The sequence below is a fragment of the Numida meleagris genome, chromosome 5 (assembly GCF_002078875.1).
Source record: "Numida meleagris isolate 19003 breed g44 Domestic line chromosome 5, NumMel1.0, whole genome shotgun sequence".
Lineage (NCBI taxonomy): Eukaryota > Metazoa > Chordata > Aves > Galliformes > Numididae > Numida > Numida meleagris.
Window position 1 is genome coordinate 47,453,180 of NC_034413.1, and position 22,975 is coordinate 47,476,154.

Below are 22,975 nucleotides of genomic sequence, written 5' to 3' on the forward strand. Positions count from 1 at the left end.
TATTGTTCATATGGAACCACCTCAAGTCTGTCAAGATCCCTCCCAGTGGCATCCCTTCCTTTCAACATATCAATTACACCACTCAGCCAGAGTCTGCAGACTTTCTGAGGATACGCTCAGTTCCTCTGTCCGCGTCGCAGACAAAGATGTTAAATGATACCAGTCGCTCCAGACCTCTGAGGAATGCTTCTCATCACTGATCCCCACCTGGACATTGAACCTTTGGCCACGATGCCTTGAATTTGACCATCTGGTCAATTTCTTATCCACCAGGCGGTCTGTCCATCAAATTAACATCTGTCCATTTTAAAGAGAAGGATGTTATATGGTGCAAAACATTAAATGCTTTACAATCCATGTAGATAACATCCTTTGCTTTTCCTTTATCCCCACAATGCTGTAATCCTGATGTAAAAGCCACCAAGTTTGTCAGTCACGATTTGCCCTTGGTGAAGCTACGCTTGCTGTCACCAATCGCCTCTCTGTTTTCCCTGTGCCTTACGGATCATCTGCGCCATGATCTTGCTGGGTACCCAGGTGAGACTGGCTGGCCTGTAGTTCCTCACATATTCTTTTTTTCCCTTTTAAAAATGGGCGTTATCTTTCTCTTTTTCCAGTCACTGGGAGTTTCATTGAACTGCCACAGCTTTTCAAATATGATGGATAAGTGATGCTGTTGTGACATTAAATAAGCCATCCTAAGAAATAGGACTTAACTTTGCAATTGTAGCTAGGTGTTAGATCTGTTAAATGGGTGATCACATTACAGCTCTATGCTGGTGTCTCTGGCTTGCCGATTAGTTGTTTTATGTCTTACTGTTTCTTGTATTCTTCCCCTTCCTTTATATGGGATGGAGGTGGGCTTTTTTTCAGTGGTGCCTTGGGACAGGACAAGAGACCATGGATATGTGCTGAAATGCAGGAGGTTCCCTCTGAACATCAGGAAAACACCGCGAGGTTTACTGAGCATTGGCACAGGTTGCCCAGAGAGGTTATGGAGTCTCACTTCTTGAAGGTATTCAGTAGTCTTTTGGATGTGGTCCTGGGGAATCAGCTGTAGGTGACCCTGTTTGAGAAGCAGGTTGAACAAGCTGACCTCAACCATTCTGTGATTGTCTGAAAAGTGGGAAAAGCAGATTTGCCAGAGATAAAGAGAGACACATTTCTAGGTGTGGACAAAACTAATTGTTTCATGCCGTATGATGTCCTGACTAGCAGTAGGAGCTGGAGGAAAAGGCAAAGGAAGAAGAGGGACATTTGGAATTACAGTGCTTACCTTCCCAGGTAACTGGTACGTATAATGAAGTGCAGTTTTCCTGGAAAAGACTAAATATCTTCCTGCAGATGGGTAGTAACAAATAAATGAACTTATTTTGCTTTGCTTTCACGCACAACTTTTGCTTTACCTATTAAGCTCTTGTTATCTCTGACCATGAACTTTAATGCTCTTACCCTTCTCTTCCTCATCCAACTCAGGGGAAGCAAACAAGGAACTGTGTGGGGCTTAGCTGCGTACCAATTATAAGCCCACAACACTTAAGTACTTGTAAATTTTGATCAAACACAGGAGAGGCTCTGGAGAGGTTTGTAGACACACTTCTGCACTGAAGTTCATAAACAACAGCTGTCTGTCTCTTTCCCTTCCTTCTTATCATTAACAGACTGCAAGGGAAAGATCTCTTCTGTAAGAGCTCTTGGCAAGGGACAGTGTGACTTTAAGATGCATTTAAAATGTGACTGTGGCTTTCCACTTTTCCTTCAGAAGCCATCATCTGTGGTGGACTTTAAGTCTTCTAATAGCAAAAAGCTTGTGAATGGTGCATAGATTTTTTGGGGGAAAAAAAAAACAAAAACAGCCTGCATTCATGGGAGTTATTGAGACTGAGAAAACAGATCTGTCTGCTTTTCAAATGACACTGAGTGGTCTTCCTAAGTTTTTCTCCTCCCCTTTCAGTTAAAGCGAAGTAAAAATCACAACTTCATGTCGCCTTTTTTTCTTGTATGTTCTATCATCGCCATGATTTAAACACTTCAGGTGAACTGTTTTCTCAGGCACAATCCCTAAAACCACCCTACTGCTTCACGTGCGTTTCCATACGTGTTAATGTGATAGAAATACTGTGACAGGGAGTCATAACTGTGCTGGAGTTAGAGAAAATGCTATATTGAGTTGGGAAGGGAGAAAGGGGCAGTATGGGGAGAAAGGGCCTTCCACCTTAGCGAGGGTGGGCTTCTCACTGTGAAAGTGGATGCTGTACTCTCTAACACTAAGTGAGCTTTAGAAAAGAGGAGTGTCTCTTTTCCCTCTTGCTTTCCTTGGATGTAGGTTATTTTCAGGGGAAAATACAATTAAAAAAATGTTTGAGAATGGTAAAGAACTAATTCTGCAGACACAAGTTCAGTGTTTATAAGTGGACCACTGCTACACGTTTTTTAGGCTGAGAGTGTTTTATGTGTCCCAATGAATTTGTCAGGAAATACAAAGCTGTAGTTATAATTCACTTTGAGTTGGGCTGGGGGAAGATTCTGTTAACTTATGCACTCATCTGACTTGCCTTCGAGTGCTGATCACATATACACTTGTTCTAGTAAAAATTAAACAGAAAACCCTTCAGTAATAATCAGATTGATACAGGTTAAATATAGGACTAATAAAGATGTCTTGAAGTTTAGGGAACATATAGAATTTGAGATTTTAAAATGATGTTTTGAGGCAAAAGGAACTTCTGTTTCAGTTAAAACCCTGGGGAAAAGAGAATCTCTTGCTAAACAAGAGATTTCCTTTCTACTTGAGGCTAGATTAGAGCTAGGAAAACAAACACTGAATGTGTGCTTCTAGTTCATTAGAAGTAAGTCAGTGTTGTTCATGTAAATCTGATTATTCAAATAAGACTTTACAGAAAGAATTTGATTATTAGACATAAAACATATTTCTTACTGTATGCATCTTGTGATCTCTGTATTTTCCATGCTAACTGAAACGTGGACTTCGCTGTTTACCTCTTATTGTTTAATTGGTAGCTTTTCTAAACACTATAAACTTTTTCAATGGCATTTTCCTCCTTCCTTCTATTCTGCCTGGCAAGTTAGAAGAATCAGTTAATGACTTCTTAAAGGCATATGATAAAACAAAAAATAAACCCCTAACCTAGAAACAGGAAGCTTAAAGTTGAGCAAAGTCAGCCCTGCTGTAGCGCGCGTGTTGCATGCTTAACATTGAAACACAAACAGAATATCTTTTACTGCACGTTTAACTTGGAACTGGAGCAGGAGATTGACTGTCATTATACTAAATAAGTCTAAACTTGAGATTTTTTTAGTTATTTTTTCCAGTGTTAAAGTACAGGGTAAAATAACTAAAAGCTGAGTTCTAGTTTAAAAAAACAATTTTAAAAGTCTTAAAATTTAAGACCACTATGTTGTGGAATTGTACTCAACTTTAGTTTGCAGTATGTTAAAATAAACAAGTTCTTACCATAAATATATTCCCAAGCATTATTTAAAGCAGGTTCAATATTTTCTGTAATTCCATGTAATATCAGCAAGGTTCAAAGCCTATGAATGCTCAAGACCTAAATGCAAGTACAACAGTATACCTAAAGCTGTCTTTTAAAGACAGAATTTATGTTGTAATTGTAGTGATGTGTACTGCTACTGAAAGAGTGACCTTTTCCCATCAGAGGTGAAGAAAACACCAGGTTTTGTAATCTTATGACCTCTGTATCTCCTTTATGTTTTTATATAACGTGCATGTGACTGTAAAGGCAATTCGCTCTAAGTGGGAATTCTGCTGAAAAGCAGTATTTATGCTGCGTTAATTTTCAACCAGGTCACCTCCCCCATTGTCTTTGTGGCCACAGCAGCACTGTGAGACAGATGTATCAGCCATACCAGGGATTTACACTTGCATATGTCACTTGTGAAATCATGACTTAGGCAGCAGTTCTGCTTGCCATTTATATGTGTGTTTATGACTATTTGGCAACCTAACTCATATCATTGATACTAAGATGATTTATCAGTGAAAGGGAGGTTTTGGGAGTGGCTCTCGTGGGGAATATGGATGAGTGGTTTTGCTTGGGCAGTTAAGATTAGAATAAGTCATTGTGAGTTTTGAAGAATTCTGTAGTTACTCTGTCATTTAAGTAATCAAAATAGATAGTTCTTCCTCCTGCTCTGCTGAAACGTGTCATATCAGCAATGCTGCAGCAATGGTCTTAAAACTTAACTATATGATCAAAATCAAATAAATTTAAATCCTTGACTATCCTGTGCTTTCAGAAATTCTAATTCTTTCTTCCATTTGGACCTCTCTTCATAATTTGTAGCTGGCTAAAAACAATTCTTTATTTTAGCATCTTCAATCTGTTTTTTGTTTGAGCTGACTTGCTTAAAAATGTAACACAGCGTAAGAAATTCTGATTCCTGAACCCATATAAAAGTGTAGTGGGAAATAAAAAGTAATTGGTAGATGGTAGAATAGTAAATCCTTGGAATCATGTATAGTCTAGCATTTTTTAAGCATTTTAAGGAGTGATAATGGTTTATGAACTTTGAGATAAGAAGAGAGATTAGTTGTGTTGGCGCAGGTATATGAGAGGTCCCCAGCTGATTCAGTGCTGCTTTCTCTGTTGTTGCTGCATGTACCTGTGTTCTGTAGCTATAAAGTGCTCTTGCTGGGACAAGCTATCAACAGCTGCATTGCACAGGTGCACAGTGAAATGGGATGGAAAATTGTGCTGCTTGATTTTTGTGAAGAGCAAAACCAAATGTGCTGTCAACCTTTGTACGGCAATAAAAATTTATGGTTGAGTTAACGAGCAGCTTTTTAAGCTGCAAACCAAGTCTATCAGAATGTGTGTTAAGCTTTAGAAAATCTTTTGCTGGTTTCAAAATGCACGAATGCATACCATCACTGCTAAAAATCTATAAATATTTAAAACCTCAGGTTTTGGTAATAGTTTATTTCTGTAGATGGAAACAGTTAAAGAGTATTGTAGAATTCTAGATGTGTTTTACATTGAAACAATTCTAGATGTCATGACAATTTTTTATTTAATAGAATACTATGCTGATTTAAACTTTTGATGTTCTATAACACCATTTTTATGATAAATAAAAATTTTGCTTCCCTGTAGACTAAAAATGTGTTCCAAGGTAGTTGAGTTCCCAAATAATTTTTCATGTCAACATTATTTCAGCTCCACTGTCAAAGGTTATGTTTCTGCCAAGGCAGCTGATTGTCTTGTCTAATTGATTTTTCTTTCCAGTGCATAGTATGGGCACAGATGCGAAGGAGTAATAGCTGTTAAGTAAGAGTGCAAGTGGCAGAGAAAATCTCCTTTTGGAGTTGGTAGGAATATTAGTAGTTCACTGAGAAGTGAAAAAAAAATAATTCTATGGTTTTGAGTGTAGCTGAATCTTAATTTTTTTACAAGCAACCATCTAAACATGTAATAAACCATGAATTACATTAATTCAAGAAAGTAATGAAATTAATATGGCATGCTGGCTGTTTTGAGATGGACTGTACTACTGAAGAAAAAATCTTGATTTTTCTTTTCTAAAAAGATTGAATAATTTTAAGGGGAGTTTTTTTCATTTTAATATTTGTTTGTTGATCTAGTGGTTTTATTATTATCATGATACTTTCAGATATTAGCCTCAATAAAAATCCACATTTTAGGACTTACAAAGTATGAAACTTACCCGTGATCATGTTAGCAAGAGTGGTTGCTTGTTTAGCTGGTCATTTCAATTCCATTTTGAATAGAAATAATAATCTGCAGGAATTATAAGATGTTAGTAATGATAATACCATAATATGCAGGTTTTCTTTAGTAATAGCAGATAGAATAGATTTACTTTACTTGAATTTTTAATGTGTTTCTGGTTTTAACAAAACCAGATTAATGTCTTAGAAGAACATTGAAGAAAAGAATGCCTGTTTGCTTTATGCATCTTAAAATACTTCAAGCAAGGAGAAGCAGAGTCTAGATTTAGTAAAGTCTCCAGGCAACTTATTGCAGACTAATTTTTCTAAACCCATGGGCGTAGTGTGAAACCCTGTTTGAAGGATTTGTTTTCAGTATTTTCTTTATGCTGTTGTACTTGTTGTATGTCTATTGGCCATAAGTCTGTTTGTTGCACTCAATTGCGAACTCTTGTTGAATGTGTCTTGTCCAAGTCTATGACTTTAAATACATATGTTAAAATACTTGATAATAATGTGCTAGGCTGCTTAAAATGGAGAGAATAGAGATAGACCAAGTGTGTATATATAAAATATATACCTCCAATATGTTGTTTTGGAGATAATGTAGTAGTATTTCTAAGTGTCTGAAATGTGAAGTAACAATGTTTTGAAAATAATGGTCTTCATCATTGCTAACAAATAGTTATGGAATTATAGATGGGTGAATTTCAGTTGTTTTAAAGTGTGGTAGCTTCAAAATTAAATCCACTGAAGTTCACCTGGAGTGTGTTTAACCGTAATTTGATGTGTCTTGCCCCCTCAGGAGGAACAGGCTGCTAAACTGAAAGCTGAGAAGATTAGAGTGGCTTTAGAGAAGATTAAAGAGGCACAAGTGAAAAAGGTAAATTATTTATGCTGTTTTATGAGATTTTTTTTTACACTTTTTTGCCTGGAAAATGCATGCATAATATTTCTCTTTTTTTGTCTGTTACCATTAAGAAAACTATTACCTTACTACCTTAAAGAAAACAGGAATGCTGTAGTGTTCTGATCTAGAGTGATAGTGTACTTTTTCATCTAGACGCCAGTCAAAAAATCCTAGCGTATCTAATACAATTATGTTTTGCTTAAGGAATTTTGCAGCCAGTGCACTGTTAGAATAGTTTGCCACCCACAGCTGAAACAAAGATTTAGCCTCCTAAGACTGTGAATTAAGCATTCTCACCTTAAAATCTGAGTTTCTTTACATATGATAGATAGAATGCAAGTGTTGCAGATTATAGACAGTGGTTACGAAGTAGAGGAAGTCTGATGATACCATCTGATGCAATATCAAAGATTTTAAGATGTTCGCTCCAAATTTAGCCTTCTTACTTTGAAGTTTTTTGATAATTTTATCTTTTAAATTTAGTGTTTATAAATCACAACCTGAAAAAATGTCTTGAGTTGGAAGATGGGAATTAAAAATTAGTAGTACTAGTGTATTACAACTACTGTATTTTAACTTTTGCAGCTAAGCAAGGAGTAAAAAGGAAGCAAGCAGCATAATGATTGGCAAGAAAAATATATTGTCTTTGGATTTTTTTTATTAATTGAAAAAATAACTGCATTTTTCTTTCTGGGCAGTGACCTCTTTCAAGTGGACTACAAAAAGTCCGTGTGTTTTAAAAGTACATTTGTTTTACACTAATGCTTAATGCTCCCTAGGAAAATAAGATTTAATATAGGCATGCTGCTTATATGATAGACATTTTTAGAAAATAGGGAAGAAGCAGGCAGAAAGTTTGACCTGCAAATCTGAAAAAATTCAGTTCTATGTAAGTTTGTGCATAACTCTTGATCTATGCTTCTGCCACCTACACCTGTGAGAAAATTGCCACACAGCTATTTTATTACTCAGATTGAGACACTTTGGCAGGAGGGATTTTTTTTTCCTAATCGCCCAACTGAAGTATGTGCACATTATATTGGGAAGACCTTTGTTTACCCTAGTAAACAATATCTTAAGCTTCTATGAGACAAATATCTAATCATCATTTATGGCTTTTTTAGGTTTTGAGGAAAACACTGAATGATCTTAATATTTTATGTTATTTAACAAAATCTTAGAAAAAGAAACAAGGTCTTAAAAATACATTTTTATTTGAAATGTTGAAAATGTGGTAAGTTGAACCACTTCATGTTCTCCTGATTTTCTGCTCAATAGTTGGTGATCAGAGTCCATATGTCTGACGACAGCTCAAAAACGATGATGGTGGATGAGAGGCAGACAGTGAGACAAGTATTAGACAATCTGATGGACAAGTCACATTGTGGTTATAGTTTAGACTGGTCATTGGTGGAAACCATCTCTGAATTGCAGATGGGTAAGTAAATTATTTATCAGCATTTATAATTCTTATCTAATGATGTGATAGTTATGCATATCTGTGTCCTCAGAGTAATTTAAATTCTTATCTTTATAATATTTATTATCCAATGCTAGGAATTGTTTCATCATTGTGAGTTTGTCAGATTTCAATTCTGCATGAACATTTCTACACATTGTTTCAAATGGACATGGGAATGTTTTTTTCCTTGGTATTAAAATCATGTCTAAACTTGAAGGTTTGATAGAGGAATTTTAGTCATGTGTAGTCGCTGAGCCTCTTGCTTTTGATGTGTTCTTCACATAAGAGTGAGAGAAGGAATTAAAAAAAAAAAAATCTCACCATACCTCTTCCTGTTTGTAAATAGTATATATACTGACTCTAAGAGCTCTTAGTGTAGAAAACTGTCTAGATTTTTTTTTTTCTGGTTAGTACAGTTGACATCACATGGATCCAGGAGAAGTGAAACCTTGTTTGTGTTGTGTTGCATGTACCGCAGTGTGCATTGTTTATGTAGCATCTGGATGGAAAAGAACCGGAAAAAGTGTTAGTGGGGACTCATAATATTGTTTTTCTATCACTGAACAATTACATCAAAGAGCTGTTAAGTACCCAATCCACTGACTAAAGGGAAAAACCCATAACTGAACCCAAATATCCTGACTTCAAATTAAAATGCAAGTTAATATTTCCTCTCTCTTTTGGTAAAAACGTTCTCTATTTGAGGCAGTGTAGTACATTAACCCTGCTTATTGTTATGGAAAAAAGTCTGTTGTAGGGTAACAAGTTATCCTCTGAGTCTTAAAGATCTCACCCAGACCTTGTTAACTTCCTGTGTTGTTCCTCTGTTATCTTAAATGTTAGTTCTTTCCCTGCAGATGACATTTTGTTGCGTTCATTCTTCTTAGTATTCTTAATTACGAAGAGTTTTGAGTTGTCCCGTCATCTCAGTCTCCCTTAATGAGAACTCCTAGATCTGGATATGGTCAGTGCCATATGCTCTCTGTAAAAATGTGGTGTAATTGATTTGGAGAGGAACATGTTCTGTTTTAACAGGCTAATTAAATGTCAAGTAAGTCCCAAAGAATTCTGAAAGAACTACTTTGCCTAAGTGACACTATATGGCCTATATGAAAAGGGAAGTACTTGCTGAGAGCAAGATGTTACTTGAGTGTCTTTTGTCAATGGTTTCCCAAAGATACGTTCTTAGGAAAAGAATTTTCAGGTTTTTCTCTACTATTTCAGTAAAATTTCCTCTTTTCTAAATTCCTTTCTTCTTTTTTGCTGATTTGCAGTGTCCCATACTGGTGATAACCATCTCAGCAGAGAGTCATAGTCCGTTTTCCGAATTCTTTTACCATACCCCTACTAACTGTGGTTATTCTGACTTTCAGAAACATTTTTGTTTTCCCTCTAATCATTGTTTATTACTTTTTTTGATACTTTATGAGAGTGAGATAGCAACTGGGGATGTAGATACAAATTTAATGCTGAAAAAGCCGCCTAATAAATTCTTCCAAGAGCTCCATTAACCAGAGTACATATAAATGTGATTGCTTTTTCTATTTGTTCTTATAACATCTCAGATATTATTTGAGTCTGTTGTATTCATGTGGGATAGTTAGCTTTGTCAGGTTCAAAAAATGGGTTATTCAGGCTTAATATACTGATGGGACCATAAGCCTCAAGGGAGAGAAGTAAGAGTACTGAGTGTGTGTATGTGTAAAATTAAACAAGGCACTTCTGAAAGTTCACTAAGTTATCTTAGTTTATTTGTGTTGTAAACTTCTTCCCCGTTTTAGGAAGTCTTGAAGTGTATTTTCTTTCCATACATGCTTTGTCTCCTAGATGAAACTGTAGTGTAGCTTATGTCACAAAATGTGACAGATGAAAATGTGTTTGCTCTTTTATTATTGCTGCAGAAAGGATTTTTGAAGATCATGAAAATTTAGTTGAAAATCTTCTGAATTGGACAAGAGACAGTCAAAACAAACTAATGTTTGTGGAACGTATAGAGAAATACGCACTTTTTAAGAATCCCCAGGTAAGCCTGAGCCTTAATGTTGAATGTGTGTATGTGCATGTCTGATTGCAAATTCATAATACTTCTGGTAGCATTCATTTCAATGTTTTTATTTGGATGCTTGTGTATATACAAAAATGCCAGGCAACTTTACGTCTCAGTGCCATGTACATCCATGCTGTGATTTAGACAAAATTAGATGCCTAACAGAAAAACCCGAGCTGAAGCTATCTGTTTCCTAATGTATTTTTGAGCAATTTTAATGGTGATAAAGGCAGACAGTTTCGTGGCAATTGTACTTAGTGCTGCTCATGTACATAAATACGTAAGGAAGGTATTGGCAGATGGTGCTGCGAGTATTGCAACTGCACTGTGTGTTCTTTCTTCACTGGTAAGGTGAACAGACTGAAGAGGATAGGCACACTATGGTCAGATGACACCGGAGGAGACTGTACACTTCCCTGTGAAAGCTGGGAGTTGCCTCTATTCATTCACATTTCCCGTTTAGGAAACAAAAGGATTGTCTTCTTTCTTGGGAACTGATTATTGAGGGATGATTATGGAGATTTCCAAATGTTAGCTACATATTTGATATCCAGCAGCAGTTCATTAGCAAGGAGGCAGCTCTTTGAAGAATTTGGAGTTGAAAAGTATTTGCATATACTACAACCTGATCTCTTCTAAATCTTAGTAATGAATTGCCATTTGTGGTCATGGATTATTTTTATATTGGCATGGCATTTATGTGGTAACTTCTTGAATCTGAACTCTCTGTTTATCTAGCAAGCTGAGTAGCAATTTTGCATGGACTTCCTTTTGGACACTGTAAATGTACTTTCAAGCAAAAATTGAAAATAAGGTTTTACTCTAGTGCTTTGTTAGGAAGCTGCAAAACTGCAAAAAAAAAGTTTTAAGAGTATGTTGTTGACAAACATTTACTTTCATTACAAATAGTATGCACTGCCAATAAGCATGAGGCACCAGTGTAAAACCGATTTTTTTAATACACATATTTCTCCTTTATTTAAAGGCTTGATCTGGAACTTTATGAATATTGTTCTGGTTTTTTTTTTTTTTTCCAGTAAGAGCTAGAGGTCAGGAAGAAGACTTTCATTGTGTCGGTCTTTTCCAAGCTGAAGAAAAGCATAGGAGTAGTTACTAAATAAGATAGAGTACGTATGCTTACTGGCTCTTTTTAATAAGACAAGGAGTATTTAGTAGTTCTTCATGAAGTATGTTTATTCAGAGAAACTATCAGCACAAGGTGGAAAGATGTGCATTTATTCTCTGTGTGCTTCTGTCAACACATAAATAATGTCAGGATTTAACGCATTTTAAGATTCTGTGGGATTTTCAAGTTCATGTTACTTCGCTACTTTTATTTCTGGATATGTTGTACCAGTCAGCTTATTGTTGTGTGTAAAGCCAGGAAAATGTTGTTATGAGGCTATTACTTTAGGATAAGTGTAGGGACAGATGGGTACTTCTGGAAGAGGTGGTTGTAATTAAGTTCCACGTATGATTTAGCAGCTTGATAGTTTCAACTGGACTATAAGGTTTTGTTTAATTAGAGTATCATTCTCAGCACCTTTTTTCTTACTCCTACTGGAAGGCAAAGGAGAAATGTTATTTGGCTTTATTTCAGAATGCCTATAGGAATACTGACCTTTCTCTTGTTACAGAACTATCTTCTGGGGAAAAAAGAAACCTCTGAGATGGCAGACAGAAATAAAGAGGTGCTGCTAGAGGTGAGAATGCCAAAACAAAAAGAACATCAGAGTTTGAAACTAAACTGTAAAACTTTGTAGTTATTGAATTTAATGGATGGATCTGAATATTGATCTGGGAAAATTGAATATGTAACATTTGAGATAAATAACTATTTTAATGTTACTGTATTTCATATAAAAGAGAAAGAACTCTCCTTATTACAAGTGCTTTCCTTAGATGCAGAATTTCAGTCTTAGTGAATAACAAAACACTGCATGCTGTATGTTCTCTTTCTGTCACTTTCCAAACCACAGTTTTTTTATCTACAGGAATGTTTCTGTGGAAGTTCTGTAACTGTGCCAGAAATTGAGGGAGTTCTGTGGCTGAAAGAGGATGGTAAGAAGTCTTGGAAGAAACGTTACTTTCTTCTTCGGGCTTCAGGAATCTACTATGTTCCTAAGGGGAAGGCAAAGGTATGCTATTTTAAAGCAATTTCCCTGACCTGTTTATTGCTGATAAATCATTTGTGCACAAGAGTCAGCCTTATTAGCTGTGCCCTGCCCAGAGCCACATCCTTTAATTAAAAGTGCAGCTTTATTGTGAAAGTGAATTATAGATTTACTATAAATTACTGTAGTGACACTTGATGTGAATCGTCTAACCCCATATTTAAAAATGCAAGACAACAAGGGTCTGGTTTTTTGAGTGAGTTTCAGCTTAGGTGGTCAGAAATACCCAAGAAAAAAGATTTGTGGAGCTGTCTTTTCTCAACTAGAATTCAGATGAAGGGCCAAGTTGCACTGCAGATTCCAATCGTAAAATACCGGGCCAACTCCATAACCAGTGAGCATAATTTTATTGGGTTTAGTTTCGTTAGTTTCTACAAATGGGATTTTTTGCAGACCAATTTGTGGTACGTTTTGAAACTGGTAAATATTTATGTCATTTACTAACGTTATGCATGTTTCAATAATGAAAAGTAAATAACTGCTACAAATGCATTATTACTTCAAGGGTGAATTACTGCAAGTTCAAGTTGTCTGTAAATCCATAGGTCTTGATAGCATCAACTAGTCCACAGCACGGGGAATCCACTTCCCACACAGATGTCAATGATGAGGACGTTGTCTCTGTGCTCTGTCAGTGCATTACTTCCTTTTGGAGTTGAACTCAGATATTCTTTCCAAAGCCTTTGACTTCATTAAAGCAATTGCTATACAAGGTATCCTGTGGAAAATCTTGTGCCCTACAGTCAGTGCCAAACATCATTAGAAGTATACTTGTGGTCACGCTAGAATTTGGACACATTGATTATTACCAAGATTAATTAACAGCTGATGTTAAAAAGTTCCCAGTCAAATCAGTCCTGTTTAATCCATTCTGATACCAGCTCTGAATAAATATTAGTAGTCTGCTGTAATAGATGTCAAAAGGCAAAATACAAATGAACACGCACACACAAAACAGACTGAATTTGAAAAAGAATATCCTGGGTAAAAAAAAATAATAATAATGTCTGATGGAAAAGTTTATGCATGGCTATATTCCTTTGCTGTATTGGTAGTGTTAGAATCAGACTGAAACTAATGATAGACCTTATATTAGTATTGAGTCTTAACACTAGAGTGTTTTTTTTCAGTGTGTGTGGTTTTCTTATGTAGATGTTTTTGTAAATTAGTATTTTTGTACTTAATAGGTCTCGCGGGATCTTGTCTGCTTTCTACAGCTAGATCATGTCAATGTTTACTATGGACAGGACTATCGGAACAAATACAAAGCTCCTACAGACTACTGTTTAGTGCTGAAGGTAACTTGATAATTGTTTTAAATATTCTAACAATAAAAAGAGCAGTTAAAGAGGTTCAAATATTTCCATGCTAGTCTTAGCTCCTTGTAATAGCTGCACTTCCTAATTGTGAGCAAGTGAGAAATAATTCATAATTAATATGTTATTAATCTAGGGAGAAATTATAACTAAGAATCTGCTTCTTTTAGTAATGCCACAATTGGAAAACTGTCTGTTTTCAGAGTGGATCTCTGAATTATCCTAGTTCTTCACATGAGAATTCTGAATTACCATAAATTACAGTGACAGAAGAAAGCTATGTTTAACTTCATTTTCTGTGTAGATGGTGTAACAAGCCACCTAGAGAGAGAAATGCAATAAAAAATTGAGAAAATGCTGTGCATGGACTATTGTAGAGGGAAGAATTAGTTGTGAATCACTTTCTTACCCACCTAGCTGACAAATTTCCTCCTCCTGCCAGAAGATCCATGTGCAGATTGTGTGATGGGCCACGAAAAAAAGATCACAGAGAGCAACAGAAGGGTGGCTGTACTGGATTCATCTAACTTTCTTTGACAGTGGCCTTTCTTTATAAGCTGCTTATGGGAAAATTAGAAGTAGAGGGACAGTCTTGCAGAGATACTTCCTCAGAATAGTTTTTCAACTTTTAGAAATTTAGAGAGCCAAGGAGTGGATCTTGTCTGTTTAATAGCCCTGGCTACATTCTTACTCTGACTATGACCCCATTTCTTTTGGGACTCCAAGAAACCTTCAGCAAAAACCTTGTATTTGCCTTTACTTTATCTATTCCATTAATTGTTTCCCCTTTCATTTTCCCTAGTTCTTGTAAATGACATGAACAGTTAGGGAATAGTTGTTTCCTGTTCTCTGTGCTCCTCATGACTCTGTAAATATTTTCATATCGTTCTGAATTGCCAGACTGATGACTCCTAGTCTATTTAATTGTTCTTTTTGTGCTCAAGTATAACAGCAAAATCTTTGGCAACTGCCTTACAGCAATGCAGATTTAGTGGATTAATGCTCCTTGAAACACTAATGTCAGGGATTTCCTGTCTTCTCAGAGCATAGGTTCAGAATTGTGCAGAAATCAGTATTAGAGTGTCAAGCCTACCTATATTGCCCAACTTGAGAAGACAGGGATGCTATAAAGGAAGAAACTTTTGAGTATAAAGGACAAATAGAAAGAACAAGTAGGAAAAATGTTATGAAATCAGTGGCCTAATCTTAAACAGTAGGGTTATTAATTAACGCCTTTGGTTATTTTAGATTGCATCAATTCATAGAATCGTAAACTGGTTTGGGTTGGAAGGGACCTTTAAGATCACCTAGTTCCTACTCCCTTGCTATAGGCTGGGACACCTCCCACTAGACCAAGTTTCTCAAAGCCCCATGGAGCCTGGCCTTGAATGCTTCTGGGGAGGGGGTATTCACAACCTGTCTAGGCAACCTGTTCTAGCATCTCACCACCCTCACAGTAAAGAATTTCTTCCTGATATCTAGTCTAAATCTACTTTCTTCCTTTTTAAAACCATTTCCCCTCCTCCTGTCACTGCCTGCCCTTATAGAAGCCCCTCCCCATCTCCTGAACTCACACAGTGTTCAAAAATAGTGTTAGTTCTTGCAAGATAGCTAGCTACAAAGCTATTTAAAATATTTTCACAATATGTTCATAGCAAGTAAAGTATTTTCATGGATTTGAAAATGGTGCAAGTAACGAGATAGTTACAGCTGTACTTAAATTTTCCTTCTACCTTTTATCATTATGTCTCACATGGTGTTGGGTATGTCAGTACATTAAAATGGTGGTTGTGCCTGGAGTGTGTGGCTACCAATCTGTGATGTGAAAAAAACATTTCCTCTTCTAACAGAGAGGGCAACATATGTTTGGGTCTACTGACAGGTAGATACTGTGTATCAAATATGGGACATGAGATTAAGGAAGAAGGCAAAAAACTGAAACTGGAAATATTTTCTGTGTTCTTAGAAGTCATAGGAATAGTTAATTGAATGCAATTAAAGGCAAAAATACCACTGTTTGTAGGTATGTATAAATTACTTGTATAAAATTGATTTCTTATGATTGCATGTCACTATCTGTGTCATTTTGACAGATTGAGTGAATTTTTTTTTAAGTTTATCGATCACCCAGAATAAACCTGACAAAGTTTTATCTCAGTAGATTTAAAAATAATAATAATAATCTATTGCTGTTGTGAGCATAAGGGAAGACATGAAAATGCTGAAGTTAAATTTTAATGTCAGTTGCCCTGACATCTTTGAGACATAGAACTTCTACAACACAGGAAACAACGGTGAGCCATCCAGAGTGAATTCCAGTGTTTGATTTTGAATAGAAAATTATTTACTCCTGAGGTGACAAATAGTGTTTCTATTTTTCTTTTTATACATGCATTTGGGAGCACAAGTATTTTAAACAACCACCCCATATCAGAAGGACAGGGACCTTGAGAGTTCTACAATCTGTGAACAGAATTGTGCTCAACAGTGTGTCATTTGTGGAGTGTCTCATTCATACCATGTAAAAGCAGAGAAGAGTGTCCTTGTTTTCCACTAATGTGTGTTGGTGTGAAGAGAGACTGAAATGCTATGTGTCTCCCTCCTGTGGTTAGTCCATAGAGCACTAAAGAAGACAACTCTTCACACTTCGGCTGTCTCTTGTTTGCAGCTTTTTACAAGCTGAGACTGTTCTGACCGCTTGTCTTGAGAGTAGAAATGTATATAGAGAGCCTTAGGGTACAGAAGGCTCTGTAGGTAGGTAGGAGGTACAGAACTAAAATACTGAAAGACTCAACCTTTCCTAGTGTTTCAAACCTGAAGTCAGTGCTCACTAAACACCCTGCCAATCTGTGTGTAAAACAGCTCCCCCTACCTCCTGAAATTCTCTCAAACATTTGTAAGTGAACTCAAAACATGCACTACCATTCAAGAGCTTCTAGCAGTAAATTTGTCTTTATAAACCTCAGCAGTTAAATGGCTCTCCTTACATTCCTACCTATTAAAATATTTGTAAAGGTTAATGTTTTTATGCAGCATCCTCAGATCCAGAAGAAATCCCAGTATATCAAGTATCTTTGCTGTGATGATGTAAGAACTCTACACCAATGGATCAATGGCATCCGCATTGCTAAGGTAACATCCTCTAGCCAGTCTTCTGTTTGAAACTATTTACAGTTATCTGGCAAAACACATGCTAAATCTAACTTGCCTGTACTTAACTGTTCTGAATGTCAACTATAATCAAATTCTGATATCTTGGCTTGATTTTAGCCAACTCCCTTAACAGGCTTTAAAAAGAAGGCTTGCGGGAAAAGAAGAGTCTTTGGGTTTGACATAATTGTTTTCTAAGATCTCCAGGCTGTCTTAGTTTATTCATTGGCCCATTTCTTGCATTTATCTGGCTGGTTTGATGCTGTTTCTTCTAGCATAAGCATTTTTTTTATTTCTTCTAGCAATTTGTTAATAAAAATGCAAAAGGTTGGGGGGAAGAAGTTGCCACTGTTGTTAAATAAACCAAAATGAAATTTGCACTGAATTAATTCTGTGTGAAATCCTTCACAGAGAGCATGGTTTTTTGTCTCTGTGCGTTTCTCCTTTTTCTGAGGGGAAAAAAGGTGGAACAGAGAAGCCAAAGGTGAAGATCAACAGTCTGAAAAGGGTATACAGCCTATATTGTAGTTAAATTTGTTTGTCATTTTGCTTAGTATGGGAAGCAACTGTATATGAACTATCAAGAAGCACTAAAGAGAACAGAATCGGCATATGACTGGACTTCCTTGTCTAGCTCCAGTATCAAGTCCGGCTCCAGCTCATCTAGTTTGCCAGGTAATTATGTGACCTGTCTCTTAATAGAAAGGTTTAATTACTTCTGTTGTTGCTGTTGTTGTTATCATATATTTGGAGACTGCAAGAGAAGCTATTTGAGGGGGGAATGGACTATTAATCTAAAAACCTGTTTTATATTACTTGCAGTGGTGTGTGTTTTCAGAACGTATAGTGCTTCGTCATTCACCTCCAAAAGAGAGTGTTTTTCTGATACTTGAAGAGGAAGCTTCCTTTCAAATTTGTGATGCCTCTGTCTTCATGTATCTGAAAAAAAGAAAAATCCAGCTCCATGCTTTAATGATGCAAATGGCTTTTGCTGACTGACATATTTTAAACTGGCAATTGGGAAATAGTTACTGCCCAAAGAGGAAGATCCAAGCAATCTCTTCAGAGATTCAAAATCGTGATTCTGCTTCTGGGACAAATTTTGTGTGCCTGCAGGAATATGCTCTGTTGCTCTGTTTTGTTGTCCAGCCAGCAGTCTTCAGTGGGCTGGCTGTGAGCAGGAACATATGGAGTAGTTTATGGGAACTGTGTCATTTGCTGGAATAATGTGTTTAACAAGCTTGACCAGTAAATGTCACATAGAGTTCCATTATAAGCACGGTGGCTTTACTCTTATATTCAGAAACATATGCTGTTTCTTCACTTTCTTTTAAACAGAGTCTCAATCAAATCATTCTAATCAGTCTGACAGTGGAGTTTCTGACACCCAGCCAACTGGACATGTCCGTTCCCAAAGTATTGTCAGCTCCATGTTCTCTGAGGCCTGGAAGCGAGGCACACAACTGGAGGAATCCAGCAAGGTAACAAGAAGACTTTAGTTTGAGAATCAGCACACAACAAAATGCACAAGACAGAGCATTACCTCTTCCACCTCTGTCTGGAGTGGGGATGGATTTTTTCCTCTTTTTTACTCTATTATTCACATACACTGCCATATAATTGGTTTGGGGTGTTTTGTTTTGTTTTGGTTTGGTTTTTTTCAAGAATCACTTCTTCAGGGAATTTCCTCATAGAACCTTCTGTTCTTGTTTTTATTAGTGTGCACAGGAGCCTCCTGGTCTTTGAAGGCATGCGACAGTCCTTCACAATAATCCTATTAATTAGAGTTATATAAAGAACAAATAAAAAGATCAGCTGTTAAAAGCTAACAAATGAAATTAATTTGTTAAGATTTTCTTCTGTTAACTAGCTACATCTTTCCACTGTAAAGGTGCAAACAACTGAGACCTGAAGGCAGGTACACCGATTTAAGGCACGCTCTAGTAGTTTCTATTCCATCGATTGATATTATATTCTGTGGAAATGAAGGCAGTAAACACAAATACAGTTAAGCAGTAGTACTAAAATTGACTTCAGTTGTGGATAAAAACAGATTTGATATCTCCTGTTGCTGATAGAAAGTTACAAAAGACAGTAATCCATCTACTCCTGGGGACTGTGATTATTTGGGTAGTTTCATGTCTAGTAGTTGACTGGTGTAGAGAATACCTTCACACACAGCAGAATTGCCATTTCACCTAGTTGGTTGTCAGGCTCAAAGGAATTTCCTGAACAACCGTAATATTTGTATTAACTGCAGCAGTTATGTATGGAAGTAAGTTGGCAAAATGTTGTGGGAAGATATCTTCTCTCCTGCAATTTTGAATCTTTCCCAGAATGTAAGTTCAAGCTAGAGAAGCAGGCTTTGTAAAAGAAAACCATGAGTCACTACACTTGACATTGGTGTATCAGATAAATAAGTAGAAATAAGATACAGCATCACATGTACAAATGAAAAGAACAGGTGGCACTATGTGAAAACTGACTTGACTGTATTCTTTGAGACTTGTAAATTTTCTGCGGTGTCTGCTGGCTTGGAAGTCATCTGAATGTAATAGCAAAGTAATACTCAGCCCAGGAACATAGCTTGCTAAACTGTGACCCAGATTCTTCTACTGCATGTGTGCAAAACCTGCTGCATGTTCATCAGCAGATGGCTTGTGTATGTGTACAAGATGCATCATTTGTGCCAGGGCTGGGTGGATCAAAAAGACAGGGCACGTGAGTCTGTCTAGCATGTTGTCCTACAGAGGTGGAAGAGTACTGCTATGAGAACTGTAATGTTACTGTTTTCTGAAGTTTTGGTTTTCATACAAGATCTTGCTTCTACACTCTGAAATTCTGGAGAAAAACTGAAGTTTAGCACTGTGGACCACCGTTGTTCTTATGCAGTCCATAGTGCCACTGGCAATCGCTCATTTAAATAAACACCAATAATTTTTGTTATCTGATTAAAGCATTTTTACAAATAAAATATTCAGACTGCTCCCTATTAAGAGCCATCCATGTTTCAAGCTTTCATCAGTTGTAATTCCTTTCTGTGTACAAATTCACTAAAATGTATATTTCTCTTCCTCACATGTAGCACAGGTTAATGGATCACCCTAAAACATCCAAAGAATCCAAATGAAATTAACCTTGTAAAATTATAATTTGAAACCATGCTAAAAAAATTCTGAGTAAATTGGTCACAAATTTAACTTAAGCAAACCTACAGTACTTTCTTTTTTAACCTGTGTAGGTCTGGCCCGAGGAAGGGCTCAAAAAATCAGGTTAGCAATAAAAAAAAAAATATTTATAACAAGAAAGGAAACAACAGTATTGATACAATTGTAATTTACATGAAAAGGTATTTGCAATTGTAGATACTGAGACGTGCTGGTTTAGGGAGATTAGTCTCCAAACAATATCTTCAGTGTCAGTAATCCCACAGTGCTCTAGCTTTTGGTGACAAACCTTGCTAAAGAAATATATGAAGGCAGGTTGCTGCAAGCGGCAAAATTAATGGAGGTCTGTTCAGTATGTCCCTTCCACTTCTGCATCAGTCTTCCCCATGTCACCCTTCTCTTACCCTCTTCAACAAGCAGGGCAGAAAGGAGCATCCCTTGGCTCAGCAGGGTGATGACACTGAGGCTGGTCAGGATGTTGCACTTGTCGGCTATGGTTCTGCCTGCTTTTCCCCCCATTTACAGGTGCCAATAATTTCACTTCAATTTATTGAAGTTGAAAATACACTGAAATTTACACATCTGTCATGTTTGACTGAAATTGGCCAACCAATCCAAATGCAGCTGTCACAGGAAGAGATCGCAAACAGTTCAAATGCAAAAGCTCATTTACTTAAGAAAAACAGCTAAAGAAACCTCACAGTTACTATTTTAAACATGGTTGCTATTATTTTATAGGATTTCTGGGATTTCCAGATAGCCATGAAGATATGTGATAGAAATATGAATTGAAATAGTATGCAGTAAGTCATTTCTAAGATATATAGGGCATCACCTAGTAATAAGGATAAACAAGGAAAATGATCTGTTTCAAGGTTTTTCTATAAGCAAAGTATGATCAAATATTTTTTCTGATTGTGGAAATGTAATTTGCTTATATGGGAGTGGGAATAGATTGCCATCCTGAGATACAATAATTTTTCCCATCATGTGTTTAATTTGCTCACTGTGAAAATGACTGTCTTCAGTGGATAAGAGGAAAATTCCTCTGCATTTGAAATGTACCTAAGATTTAAAAAGCCACCTTTCCCAAAATGCCAGTAGTCTGTCTAGTTCATATTTTGAAAGACTACTCTTTGCCTAAAGAATGCTTTGTTCACCTGTGCACATTCATCACAGCTGGGCAGTGAAAATCTCATTGTCTTGTTTTTCTTGTTAGATTTTGAAAATGTTATGTCAAATGAGGTGCTACAAATGGTGTCAAAATGAGTGCTCTGTGTGCTTTACATGACAAGACATGAGGGACAGTTCCCTGTTTAAGGTTCTCTAAAGTCTTGCTGTTCAGATAGAGCTGTACTTTTGTGCCTCAGTCTCCCTATCTGTTTCATGCTGCTTTTATTTTTCCTGTTGCCTTTTGCTGTCTCAGGTATCAAAAGCGAAGCTCAGCACAGCTAAGGTCAGCACACCCGTGGTGCCTTATACAGGGCAGAATTAAGGTCAGGGGCTGCTACTTGAAAATTCATTAACTTGAGTGATTGGGAGAATGGTAATTACAGACTAACAATACGCAAGAGATCAAGATCTCCCCTTGCTTGTGTGAACACATTGATGTAGCTCTGGAACTACGTACGCTCTTGCCTTACAGGCTTGATATGACAGGTAGAGACACACCTCATGTTTGTTGTAAATTACTATCGATTGTTTCTTACTCTAATATTTTTTGTGTTATCCCTGTTCATATAGAAACTCTGCGCACCTGTGTTTAAAACAATTGTAAACAAGATTATGCAGCACAAATGAGCATAATTGGGCTAACTTGTGGCAACATATCTAGTAGTGAAGTATAGGTACTGAGTGCATTTAGTTGCCATGCTGGTATTGCATTTCTAATGCATGTTTTTAAGCTGTGCACTGTGAAGATCACAACTTGGCTTGCAACAAAAACACTTTGTACTAGGTAGTTGTAGTTCTGATAAACTTGAATAATGCCATTATCTTTTTAATTTTAATAAGAATGTAGGTTTACAATTTTAGAGAAACAATTTAACCAGAACAAAACCCAATGAGTAGACTAAAGCACTGCCTGCTGCTTTCCCATTGCTGTTTCCCTTATACAGTTCTCCCGTCTTTCTTTTTCTGAATAACATAATATCTGCATGCCTAGCTTTTCTTTTTCAAGCTAACTGTCTTGCAAGTCTCTAAGCGTTTCCTTCTGGGGAAATTTTCTTAGGAAGCTTCATTACTCCCTCTTTCCTCATTTTTTTTTTTCCTTGACAGTGTTTGATGTCAAAGCATGTGGAATAGAAGGATGTCAGAAGTATTCCTCCATAGAGCTTGCTCTTCATGTGTTTTAGAGCAGTTCAGGGTTTCTGCGTTCTGTAACACTAAGCAGTGTTAAGGCCTAAGCTAACAACATGAAGGCTTGCCAGACACTCAGGGAGGCCTGGGTATGGTTTAACTCCGGTTTTACTGAGAGAAGAAATGCCTGTAGGTTCTTGCTCTGCATGGTGTCATTTGTTGTGGCCAGTGACACTCTGGGCAGTGTTCAATTTGATTCATTATGCTTGCCCACAGGAGGATCAGTGATTCTCACTTGGTACGGCTGCCTGCCCCCCAGAAGCATATTTTCTCCCTGCCATTCAACGTAGCTTGGAGTAGTCCTGGCCCCAGTGATTCTTGCCAGCCCCCCCTGCTGGCCTGCCTGGCTATATGGTACAGTTCAGGCTTGTCAGCGTAAAGGACTATCTCTTGCTGCATTGTTTTCCTAATATTCCTGCATGCTATAATCTGCCACTTAATTTTTAATGATAGGCACATTTAGATCTTGACTTCATAATCTCTTTGTCTCCCTCCCTCCCTCTCTCCCTTTCTCTCTATCTTTTTCTCCCTATCTACTTTCACTAAAAATCCCTTCCCCATAGGCCCGAATGGAGCTTGCAGGTCGGCCCTTCATGTCTGTTGCACCTCCTGTGTCCCCACAGACAAAAGTGGTGACCCCCTATACAGCATCACAGCCATCCCCCCCACTCCCCCCCC

General features: G+C 37.0%; 1 protein-coding gene across 6 annotated transcripts in view; it reads left to right on the top strand.

The window, feature by feature from the left end:
* RAPH1 (Ras association (RalGDS/AF-6) and pleckstrin homology domains 1) overlaps nt 1–22,975 on the top strand; it is a 90,630-nt gene that overhangs the window by 59,348 nt on the left and 8,307 nt on the right. For 5 of the 6 annotated variants that reach the window (XM_021397489.1, XM_021397488.1, XM_021397486.1 and 2 more), the window contains 9 exons: nt 6,519–6,596; nt 7,902–8,061; nt 9,987–10,108; nt 11,770–11,835; nt 12,127–12,270; nt 13,494–13,604; nt 16,656–16,754; nt 17,327–17,447; nt 18,111–18,253. In XM_021397489.1, coding sequence (XP_021253164.1) covers nt 6,519–6,596; nt 7,902–8,061; nt 9,987–10,108; nt 11,770–11,835; nt 12,127–12,270; nt 13,494–13,604; nt 16,656–16,754; nt 17,327–17,447; nt 18,111–18,253 — 1,044 coding nt within the window. Of the gene's footprint in view, nt 1–6,518; nt 6,597–7,901; nt 8,062–9,986; nt 10,109–11,769; nt 11,836–12,126; nt 12,271–13,493; nt 13,605–16,655; nt 16,755–17,326; nt 17,448–18,110; nt 18,254–18,491; nt 19,775–22,975 lie in introns of those variants that run through there. The other variant, XM_021397491.1, reaches the window with a different exon arrangement.